A 12,034-nucleotide genomic window follows, 5' to 3' on the forward strand; every position below is an offset into this window, starting at 1 on the left:
TAACACGAAACCCAAGCCAAAACTACCAATTCCATTCTGCTTTCTGGAAACTGCTTAAGGGCAAACCTCCTTGCTACACCAGTATGATGTTTAACTTGACATGAGTTACAGGTCAGATAGTCATTCCACCACCAACAATGTCTTTTTTCACAACATTCTGTCTCAGTTCAGTCTTTGTTGCTTTTAGGTTTGACTTCTTACCTATTCTCAGTAACACTGATTTTAAATTCTCAACCTGCGTCAGCCAGGTCCTCACCAGCTGAACTGACATTGACACTTAGGGATAGCCTTTATTCGATATTGTCATCCTTGTTTAGGAATTGGAGGTTCACACAAGAATAATTCAATACATATCAGTTGGCTATTTAACATCATTGGAAGGTCCAATTTCTAAGCAAGTTTCTTCATGGTTGTATCATTACAGTGAAAATAAGAAACATGCACATTATAAAGAATTTTATGTTTAAAGAGGTACAAATCTTTCAATCAAAGTTTGTTAATCTAAAGCCTAAATGACTTTCGTTTGCCTTCTCTTTCTTGGCATTAACCCAAGTGAACTAGTTTGATCCACCAACTATATATCCAATTAGTTTTTAGTAATAATAGTTGACAACACTACTTACGTTATTTGGTCTAAAGGAAGAAACGTGTTGAGAAGATCAAAGTTGTTTACTAAATGCCTATAACAACAAAGCAAATTAAAACTTGTTATTAGGAGATTTGTTCGGCTAGCGTCCAGGAGTCATGCACTTACCTGCTGCCATTAGCAAACTTGGCATCATAACTCTGCACAGTTTACAATGACTGCAGTGTTTAAGGTCACCACCATTACCCATGCAAGGAATTAGTAAACATTTCATGTAGTTCATGATTAATATTTACTGCTTTCATTATCGTAGTTTTAAAGATAAGTTACAGAGAAATTATATATTTCTATTACCACAATTTTAACTCAAGATTTCAATAGATGTTTCAGTTATGGGCTGGGTCCAAATGCCTGCAAGCGGTTACTACACAGAATAGCAAAGATCACAGGTGGAACATTTGAATCTCTCAGTGAAGGTGAACAACTAAAACCCAAGGTACGTGGCCAATAAGACTGAATCATAAACTGAGATCCCTTTGGCATGATACTGTATAAAAAATATCTGGCTGATTAACAGTTGTTGTTCTTTCTCTTCAATTCTGATCTCTAAACTCTATCATATTAATCTTTTAGAAACCTATCACTTCTTGTAATCATCTCTATCAGCTTTAGACCAATGTTTCCTCATCTCCATATCTTGTGTAAACTAAACAACAGGCAAAATACATAGGCTATCTTGTAACTGATGTTAAATTTGTAAAAAAAAATCAAATATGATTGTTAATTTAATGTTTATGAAATTCTACAGTAGAATAATTTAAAAATAAAGTGGTGTTGAAGTTGGCATCTTGCCAGTTAAAGCTGGATTGTCTAAACAAAAAACTACTCATAATTGGTCAATTTTTTGCCAGTTCAGATTAACCTGCAAGTACCCATTCATGTAGCAGTCTGATTTAATGTTACCTCCAGATTAAACATTCCTGCTACACACACAAAATGCTGGTGGAACGCAGCAGACCAGGTAGCATCCATAGGGAGAAAAACTGTCGGCGTTTCGGGCCAAGACCCTTCGTCAGGACGACGAAGGGTCTCAGCCCGAAACGTCGACAGTGTTTCTCCTTATAGATGTGTGGTGAACTACATATACCTGTCTGGACTGCTCCTGTGGCTCCTCCCACAGACCCCTGCTGACTGCTCCTGTGGCTCCTCCCACAGACCCCTGTATAAAGGCGATTGAGGCCTGAGCCCGGCCTCATTCTCCAGGATGTAGTGTTGTTCATTCTTCCAGTCAATAAAAGCCGATATCTCGCTTCTTACGTCTCAGAGTGAGTTATTGATGGTGCATCAAGATGCTACCTGGCCTGCTGCGTTCCACCAGCATTTTGTGTGTGTTGCTTGAATTTCCAGCATCTGCAGATTTCCTCGTGTTTGCTTTTTAAACATTCTTGCTGTTAGTTGAATGGCTTGAATTCTAACTGAACATGCAAATTCTGCATAAAGGTGAATTAAAATAAATTGAATTGAAGATAACAATTCTGAAAATTAGCGTATGTGTGGGAACATATTCTGTCTTGCCCTCAGGATAAAAATCTGCTGACTTTTCATGTATGCCTTGGGCAGTTAGGTTTGCTGGTTCAATTTCTTGCTAAAGAATAGGGCACATGTAATCATTTAGACATAATTTCCCAGCAGATGTTGAAATAAAATTGAGGAAAAAATGTTTATTAATTTATTGTCATTATATTTAACAACCTGTATCTCTTCAGTAACATCAGAACACTGCTACAGTTTTAGTTCCAATTTATATTGGCAACAAACCAAACTAAAATTAGCATGTTTTACACTGATTTTGCTGAATTGTTTTCAGAGATTATAATGGTCAGTGTACTCTGATAATATCCAAAAGAGAGGGGAAATATTAAGACTCTTTCTTTAACATAACTGCTTTTCAACCAAAGGTTCAAGAGACTCAAGTTCTGCATGGAATGAAATGCAAATGAACTTTAATGATTCCTCATTTGGTGAGCTCAGTGAGCCAGAATGCCCATTATGTTATCAGAAAAAAAATCACAAAACAGGACCTGAATATTAATGTATTTTTTTTCTCTTTCAATCAGCTAATTAAATCTTTAAAGAAAGCAATTGAGCCAGTCTTGAGTGACATCACCATCGAATGGTATCTCCCAGATACTTTAGAAGTTCTTCTGACTCCGATCGAAATTGGACCTTTGTACCCTGGCGATCATCTCAACAGCTATGGAGTCATTTACGATCTTTCTGGATTCCAAAAGAAGAAGAACGCTGTAAGTCCAATCTGAATCTTCTCATTACATTCAGACCAGAAAAGAACGCAAGCACCGGTATTCAGGATGGCGGACAAGTAGAAAAAAAGTAAATAATGAGAAAGGCAAGTTCAGTTCAAGTAGATATTGACAGATGAAGAAGTGAAATGGGAAAATCAGCTAGTGGCTGAGGGGTGTCAGGGATTGTGCTGGTGAGAGCAGGTAGCAATGGGGAAAAAAGGTGAATGGGAAATGTACTCGCTCACTATAGAAAGTGGTGAGGTGATTACTGTACTGGTAAATTCATGGGCACGTGAAATTGGAATGGTTGCTGACTTGTGATCACAATAGATGGATTAGGAGGACAGGATTAGAGCTGAAGGACATGGAAATGAATATATATCCAGAAAAGTATATTTGCTGTGAAAAGTGGAAAGAAAGGGTAGATTCACCTTGTGAATAGATTTTAGTCAAATCACAATCATCAGAATATCAGGAGGCCTGGATGCTTCCATGAATCTAACATTCACTGAACCAGCTTCTGAGCTGGTTAATGTTTCTTTCCAAAAAACTTGTTACAAAAAGTCCTTGGAAGAATAGTAAAAAAAAATCAATCTGAAATGCAAGGTGGGTTTAATAGCGTGTAACTGCTGGAGAGCTCTGTGGATTAGATGTGTCTCTTACCAGTACTCAACCTGCTTTCTGTGTAAGTTGGCGGTTTGAGTCAGTGCTGAGAGCACAGGAACTCTGTTCAGTTATGGGTATCTGCTGATTAAAGATATGTTTTGATGGTAATCTGATTTTTTTAAAATTGAGTTATTGGAATTAATTACTGAAGCAGATTAAACATAATTCACATGAGTAGATAATGTGTTCAGCAAAAGTGACCTGGGATGAATTTCTCTATACAATTATTTTTGTGTTATTTCTTCTGATAAACAGATTTAATTTAAAAAGTTGAATACAGATACATTGATATTGAACCAGAAGAAATATAGATTTTCTCATTTGGTGTAAAAATTTGCTCTGGTTTTAATTGCAGTGACTAATTTTGTGGAAAGTGTGTTGATAAGACACAGGAGCAGGATTGGGCCACTGGCCCATCGAGCCTGCTCCTCCGTTCTATATGGCTGATTTATTACCCCTCTCAACCCCATTCTCCTGCCTTCTCCCCAGAACTTCTGACCTCCCTGACTAACCAAGAACCTACCAGCCTCTGCTTTAAATGTACTCAATGACTTGGTCTTCACTGTCGTCAGTGGCAGTGAATTCTAGAGACTCACCACCCTCTGGACAAAGCAATTCCTTCCCATTTCTATTCCAAATGCATGTCCCTCTATTTTGAGCTGTGCTCTCTGGCCCTAGACTCATCCGCTATAGGAAGCATCCTCTCCACATCCACACTATCTAAGTCTTTCAGTATTCAACAGATTTCAGTGAGATACCCCCTCATTCTTCTGACCTCCACTGAGTGCATCAAACACTCCTCGTGCATTAACCCCTTCCTTCATGGAATCAATCTTGTAAACTGGTGTGTATTTAATATTTTGGTAATATTTCAGTAATATTGTAAATATTATGTTTGTTTCAGCTTTTTTATTGTTTACATAATTCATTACAGGTTATATGTAAAAATATGTGAATGGCATACATCACTATGCCATTACATCATAGATGTGCACCAAAGTAAACTTAAAACAAAACGTCGACGTTCTCCCAGGCTCCCATCTTTTTTTTTATTAGTTTTATGTTTTGGAGTTACAAAACATAACAGTGGCAACAAGGAAATTTTAAACGAACACGAGATGACTACCTGTTGAAGCGCAGTGAGATATTAAAGTTGAAAAAAGTGCAGTGAGATGATCGAGTTTAAAAAAAAAGTATTGCACACTTTCTTCGCAAGAGGAGGGAAACAGTCGAGTTAAAAAAAGTGCAGAGCTTGGTTTCTTCAAGAAGGGAGAGAAACAGTCGAGTTAAGAATGAAAGGCAGAAAATGGACGGAATTCATGGGTTCATAAACGCTGAGTACTGAATGCTAATAATACTTTGAAACAAACGGAAATAGCTGTCTACATCGGAAAGATAAACACATTTGATTGCACAAGAGATAACTGTATACAGAGCAAATTTAATGGTTCAATTCAATTGTTCCTTTTAATATCAGAAAATGTATACTATACACAATCTGAAATTCTTCCTCTACTCAGATATCCTCAAAACAGAAGAAAGCAAAGAATGAATGACAGAAAAAGAAGAATGCCAAGGCTTCCATGCCGTACGCCCCCTGTCCCTTCCTCTCCCCTTTTCCCCACTTACTCTAGGAGAAAACATCAGTGCTCCCACCACCCACAATACAAGCAACAGCAAGTCCCATGGTCTACAGTCCATCAGAAACTACCGTTCATTCCAACAGTTTCACATGCCTTAGTCTCTCTCTCTCTCTCCCTCCCCCTCCCCTCTCTCCCCACCTCTCTCCCCTTTTAATTTTGAGTTCCCCAGACTCCAGAATCTGCAGCAAATGCTCACTCACCACCAAGAGAGGGAGAGAGTGTTCACCGGAGTGCAGAGACCTTTGACGGCCATACTAACTGTCTGGATGTTCTGCCTCTCTGTGACACTTCAGTTCGTGACATTGGCGAGAAATTAGGCCCACGGGGCTTCAGTAGGATGCACACCAAAGGTGTCCATCTTCGGGTCACTTCTGGAGATATCGACAAGATCCAAGGATGGGGAACATGCTGCAGTGAAGAACTGCAGTTTGAGTGCAGCTGTAGATCATGGACTCCAACAGGACTCCAGCCACCTTGAAAAGGAAAATTGAAACATTAGAAGAAGAGTAATTTAAATTTACAATAGGCGTATTTTTGGAGTAGCAACTGTAGTTGCACTTTGGCAGAAAGCTTTGGACCAGATGCCTTGAGGTTATCTAGACACCCGGTGTCACCTGGATAACAGTGTTACCAGTAAGGATGACAGGGAACATCTCCAAAACCCCAAGACAGTGTTAAAAAGATTTGAAGTGTAAGGACCCGGTGCATGATGTAAAAAGTGTCAATTCTTTAAACCAAGCATCATTTACTGTGGTCACAACATCGACACATAAAGATTACACAAGTGTGCAGAGAAAATTCAAGCAATGGTGGATGTCCCAAGGCCAAATGACAGGTCACATTTGGAGTCCTTTTTAAAGTTTGTCAATTACTGTAACAGATTTCTGCCAAACCTGGCTACTGTGCTTCACCCCTTGGACTCATTGCTACAGATCAGGAAGAAATGGTCATAGACAAAGCAATCTGAGGTGGCTTTCAAAAAGTTAACGGAAATGGTGATGTCAGACACTATACTCACACTTGTGATCCACATTGTTCAGTGAAGCTTGCCTGTGATGGCTCATCTTATACAGTCATGTGACATGTTAAGAGTGTTGGAAGTGAATGCCCCATTGCTTTGCATCACGTTCCCGTACCACTGCGGAGAAAAGTTACTCACATATTGACTGAGAGGCCTTGAGTCTGGTTTGGTATGTAAGACATTTCAACCAGTACTTGTATGGAAGAGAGTTTACCCTCATCACTGATCATCAACCACTAGAGTCTATTTTTAATCCACGGAAGGGTGTTCCACTAACATCAGCAGCATTAATGCAGAGATGGGCTCTATTTCTTGGAGGACACAATTACAAGATGAAATTCAAGAGGACAACTAATCATGGAAATGCTTATGGACCATTCCGTTTACCCTTGGAAAAGGAAATACTTGAAAAATTTATAAAAGAGGACACTTTGAGAATACTTGACCTGTTCTCCCTAATGCAAATCAGAAGTCTCCTATTAAGGCAGAGATGACCCAAAGAGAAAATAAAAAAGATCCCACACTGTCTAAGGTCTACATGGCCTCTCAAAATGGCTGGAATGTGCAGCAGAAATCACAATTCACTCATTTTTACCAGTGCCAGAATAAACTTGCCCTTGATGGGGGTTGCCTGATGCAGGGACTGAGAGTTGTTGTACCATCCAAGCAGAGAGCTGAAGTGTTGGAGGCTCATGCTGGTCATCTAGGCATGGTCAAAATGACAGCATTGGCTCAATTGCCTGGGACGTATCATCAGATCAACGGCTTGTCATGCACTGCACCCCGAAGATGCCAAGAGCAGCCTCTCTCCATCCCCGGTAATGGCCTGCATTGCCCTGGCAGAGGACTCATGTAGGTTTTGCTAGATCATTCATGGGCACAGATATCTTGGTAGCAGTGGATGCACCTCCAAAGTGGCCTGAAGTGCTCCCAATAGCCTCCACTGCAGCCTCACACACTGTTGATGCATTGAGAGGCCTCTTCTGAAGGACTAATATGCCAGAACATTTAGTCAGTGACAATGGACCCCAGTTTGTTGCGGAACCGTTTCAGTCATTCCTGACAGTGAATGGATTAAGACGTATTACATCTGCACTGTCCAACCCAACTACAAATGGCTCAATGGAAACATTTGTCCAGAGTAAAGAATGCGCTGCAAGCAATGTCAACAGAACGCACTACACTGACACTGAATGAGAAGCTCGCCAATTTCCTCCTTGCACATCACAATGCAGCGCACTCCGCAACCAACATTTCACCAGCTCTGCTCTTCCTGGCTTCCACTCACACTTGGATGTCCTCAACCCATTCTCAGAACGCAGGACAAACAGCTGAGACAAATCGAGGACTCTTCAAACAAGGAGGCTCGATATTTCACTCGTGGACAGGCAGTCCTCGTGAGGGACTACAGAGGTGCTCAAAAATGGGAATGATTAAGGACAGAACTGGACCACTCTCCTACATGATGGAGATTACATCCGATGTTATCTGGAGATGATGCCTCGATCAATTGAGGAGAACAGAGTCAATTGTTAGAGAATAAAAGGTGCTGAGAGCTGCGAGAACCACTTCCTGTAGTCCCAGAGTCAATTCCTACAAACACCACAGAGGAGGCCCCTGAACCCGAGATTGTTTCACAGCCACAAGCCTCACCTGAAAAGTGATCCCCTTTGTCAGGAAAGATGTTATCCCCCAAGAGTAAATCTTAAATCCTGGATGGAGCAATTTAAAATTTACTATGCTGTGGATGTCTATACAGTGTAGTAGCTGAAATATAAATATTATATATATATATAATGTATGTAAGTTGAGCAGCATTCTATATTGAATTGGATTTTATAGCTGAGTAGAGAGGAGTATTCTGTGTTTAATATTTTAGTAATAATACAAATATATTGTTTGATTATGCATTCTTTGTTGTTTATTTAATTCATTATGGGTTATATGCAAAACAATGTGAATGGTATATTTCATAAGGGCATGCATCACTAAGTAAAACTAAATGTACACATTCTTCCAGGCTCCTGTCTTTTTCTTTCAATTAGTTTTATGTTTTGGAGTTACAAACCTTCTCCGGGCCCTCTCCAATGCCAGCAGATCTTTTCTTAGATAAGGGGCCGAAAACTGCTTACAATACTCCAAGTGTGGTGTGACTAATAGTTCGTAAAGACTCAGCATCACATCCTTGCTCTTGTATTGTAATCCTCTCAAAATGAATGCTAACATTGCATTTGTCTTCCTTATCACTGATTCAACCTGAAAGTTATCCTTTAGAGAATTCTGCACAAGGACTCCCAAGTCCTTTTGTATCTCTATTTCTTTAAAAAAATTCTCTCTGTTTAGGAAATAGTCTAAGCCTTTAGTCCTTGAACAAAGTTCCTGACCATATACTTCATTACATTTTGCTTCATGAACCATTTCTTTGCCCTTCTCACAATCTGTAGACTCCCTGCTTCTTTAACACTATATGCCCCACACCTATCTTTGTATCATCTGCAAACTTGGCCACAAAAACATCAATTCTGTCATCCAAACTGTTGACATATAAGGTGAGAAGAAGTGATCTCAATATTGACCCCTAAGGAACACAACTCGTCACTGGCAGCCAACCAGAACCAGCCCTCTTTATTCAGCCTGCTAGTTAGCCGATGTATCCAAGCTAATATCTTTCCTGTAATGCCATGGGCTTTTGTTAAGCAGCCTGATGTGTCATCTTGTCAAAGGTCTTCTGAAAATCCAAGTAAACAACATCCACTCACTCTCTGTTGTCTATCCCTGCCTGTTATTTCCTCAACAGATTTGTCAGGCAAGATTTCTCCTTAAGGAAACCAAGCTGACTTTGGCCTACTTTATCATAAGCCTCCAGGTACCCCAAAACCTCATCCTTAATAATGTACACCACCATCCTCCCAACCACTAATGTCAGGATAACTGGCTTATAATTTCCTTCCTTCAGTTTCCCTCCCTTCTTAAAGAGTGGAGTGACATATATATTTTGCAGTCCTCTGGACCATTCCAGAATCTAGTGATCCTTGAAAACACTACGATGCTTCTGCATTCTCTTCAGCTACTTCTTTCAGAACCTTGAGTGTATCCTACCTGGTCTAGGTGACATATCTACCTTCAGATCTTTCAGTTTCCTAAGCATCTTCTCCTTAGTAATATCAACTACACTCACTTCTGCCCCCTGACACTCCCAAATTAAGGGCATACTACTAGTGTCTTCCACAGTGAAGATGGATGCAAAATACTTATTAAGTTTGTTCATCATTTTTTTGTCCCCCATTAATATCTGTTTGGTGTCATTTTCCAGCAGTTCAATATCCACTCTGCCCTCTCTTTTACTCTTCATATATCTGAAAAATCTTTTGTATCTACTTGAATATTATTGCCCAGCTTACCTTCATATTTTATTTTTTTCTCTCATTATGGATTTTTAGTTGCCTTCTACTGGTTTTTAAAAGGCTTCCCAATTTAAGAGAGAAATAATACAGAAATCTGAAACCCTGAATTGCACCAATTCCTCAGCCACTCATTCACCTGTACTATCCTCCTATTCCTGCCCTGACTAGCATGTGGTAGTGCGAGTAATCTGGTGATTAATACCTTGGAGGTACTGCTCTTTAGCCTCTTCGCCAATTCCCTATACTCACTGTGCAGGAGCCCTCTGCTCTTTCCACCGATGCCATTTGTTCCAATGTGCACCACAACTCTCGATACTTACCCTCCCTGTTGAGAATCTTCTGCAGCTGCCCTGAGACGTCCTCGACCCTGGCACCTGGGAGGCAACACACCAACCTGTCTTCCCTTCCACGGCCACTGAACCTGCTGTCACTCTGCTTTTGGTGTTAACCTTCCCCACTGAGCCTCAGAGCCAAACGCAGTGCCACTGGCCAGGCTGCTACTGCTGTGCCCTGATACGCCATCCCCCCAGCAGTCAGTATCCAAAGGGGTATGCTTGTTGATGAGGGGGATCTGCCACAGTGGAACCCAGCACTGAGTGCTTACCCCCTTACCTCTCCTGATGGTCACCCATCTACTATTGAAGCCTGCATTCTGGGTATGACCACCTCAGTAAATGTCCATCTGTGTAGCTTTCAGCCTGTCAGATAATCCTGAAAACGTCCAGCTCCAGCAGCAGTTCCTTGACCCCGTCACTGAGGATGCACTTGTTACAGATGTAGTCATCAGGAAGACTGTTAAGTACCTGAAATCCCACATTTCACAGTAGGAGAATGCAATTAACTCAACTACCATCCTGCCTACACTTGTTATACCTCTAACTTCACAGACTTAAGTTCTAGACTGCACCTTTTCTTGCCTAAGCCTGTTTAACCAAAGCTTGACCACTCTAACACTATCCACTCAAACAGTGCCTGCTCTGTTTAAACCTTGTTTCTTTTTATTGGCTCTTGCTAAGTTGCTATTAACCCAAGCAGTCCCCGCTCCACAGACCCCACTTACTTTGTAAAACTGCCGTGTAAAGTCCACAAGGAGCTGTTACTAATTTGCTCCGCAATCTCCTGCTCCACAGATAATTACGCATGTTTATATGTAGTATTTATTTAACTATGAAAATTTACAGCTAAAAACCTAGACATATTGTAGATAAAGCAGCATGTTTCTAAAACACTGTTAAATGAATCAGCCAACTCTTTATTCCAGGCTCATGATGAATCTTCCACATCCGTCTTGACTGACAGAATGACTTCTGACCGAAATGACATTGAAGAAGCACTGAAGATTTCCCAGGAGATTCCTACAGAGTTCTCAGGCGTAAATGCTGAGGAAAATGAAAAATGTAGGGGTAAGATATGTGAAATTCAAACCATTTCTTGAGTCACTTTCAACCTTTATTTTCCTTGACAAATCACTGCGCAGAGGCTTGTTAACTTTGACTTCAAGGACAGATTTCCTGGGCCTTTTGCTGAGCCATCACCATTTTGCTTAACGTAATGATGGTTGACCTCTCTTGATAGAGAAGCTCCAATGGTTGAAATTGTTTTTTTGTTTAATCACACACGTTCTTATAACCTATTCACCATATAGAAGTGGAATATTTCTAATAGTATTTCAATAATAAGTGAGTGTAAGATCATTTTAATACTGAGGGTTTACTTTGAACAATTTTAATTATGTTTTGACCAGCTGTGTTACTGATACCTGTAGTGACCCATTGTTTATGTCTCTGAATCAGATTACTGAGGGAAACTTTTGCATGTGAAACATATTTATCCATGCAATGCGTCTATTTTCTTTTCAAAGGCATAAGAGCTGCACTGTTAGTTTAATTAACTTGAATTAAAACTAAAATAGTGGATCCCATAAGTGTGTTGTGGAGTATCACTGATCAGCCAAAGAAGTCCAGCTTTTTGATACCAAATACTGTGAGGTTTTTTATTGCAGTTAATATTCCACCTCCCTAGGTACAAGGTATTTCAAAGCAAAATGAAGAAATAGAAACATAGAAAACCTACAGCACAATACAGGCCCTTCAGCCCACAAATCTGTGCCGAACGTGTACTTACTTTAGAAATTACCTTGGGGTACCCATAGCTCTCTATTTTTCTAAGCTCCATGTACCTATCCAGGAGTCTCTTAAAAAACCCTATTGTTTCCGTCTCTACTACCACTGCCAGCAGCCCATTCCGCGCACTCACCCATTCTCTGCGTAAAAAAACTTACCCCTGACATCTCCTCTGTACGCTCTTCCAAGCCCCTTAAAACTATGCCCTCATATGCTAGCCATTTCAGCCCTGGGAAAAAGCCTCTGACTATCTACACAATCAATGCCTCTCACTATCTTGTATACCTG

At 40.3% G+C, this 12,034-nt stretch overlaps 1 protein-coding gene across 10 annotated transcripts in view; it reads left to right on the forward strand.

The window, feature by feature from the left end:
* Positions 1–12,034, forward strand: part of vwa5b2 (von Willebrand factor A domain containing 5B2) — a 170,817-nt gene that overhangs the window by 107,284 nt on the left and 51,499 nt on the right. For 9 of the 10 annotated variants that reach the window (XM_073041325.1, XM_073041327.1, XM_073041326.1 and 6 more), the window contains 3 exons: positions 968–1,082; positions 2,704–2,889; positions 10,885–11,026. In XM_073041325.1, coding sequence (XP_072897426.1) covers positions 968–1,082; positions 2,704–2,889; positions 10,885–11,026 — 443 coding nt within the window. The remainder of the gene's footprint in view (positions 1–967; positions 1,083–2,703; positions 2,890–10,884; positions 11,027–12,034) is intronic. The other variant, XM_073041329.1, reaches the window with a different exon arrangement.

Source organism: Hemitrygon akajei, chromosome 3, assembly GCF_048418815.1.
Source record: "Hemitrygon akajei chromosome 3, sHemAka1.3, whole genome shotgun sequence".
In the NCBI taxonomy this organism is placed as follows: domain Eukaryota; kingdom Metazoa; phylum Chordata; class Chondrichthyes; order Myliobatiformes; family Dasyatidae; genus Hemitrygon; species Hemitrygon akajei.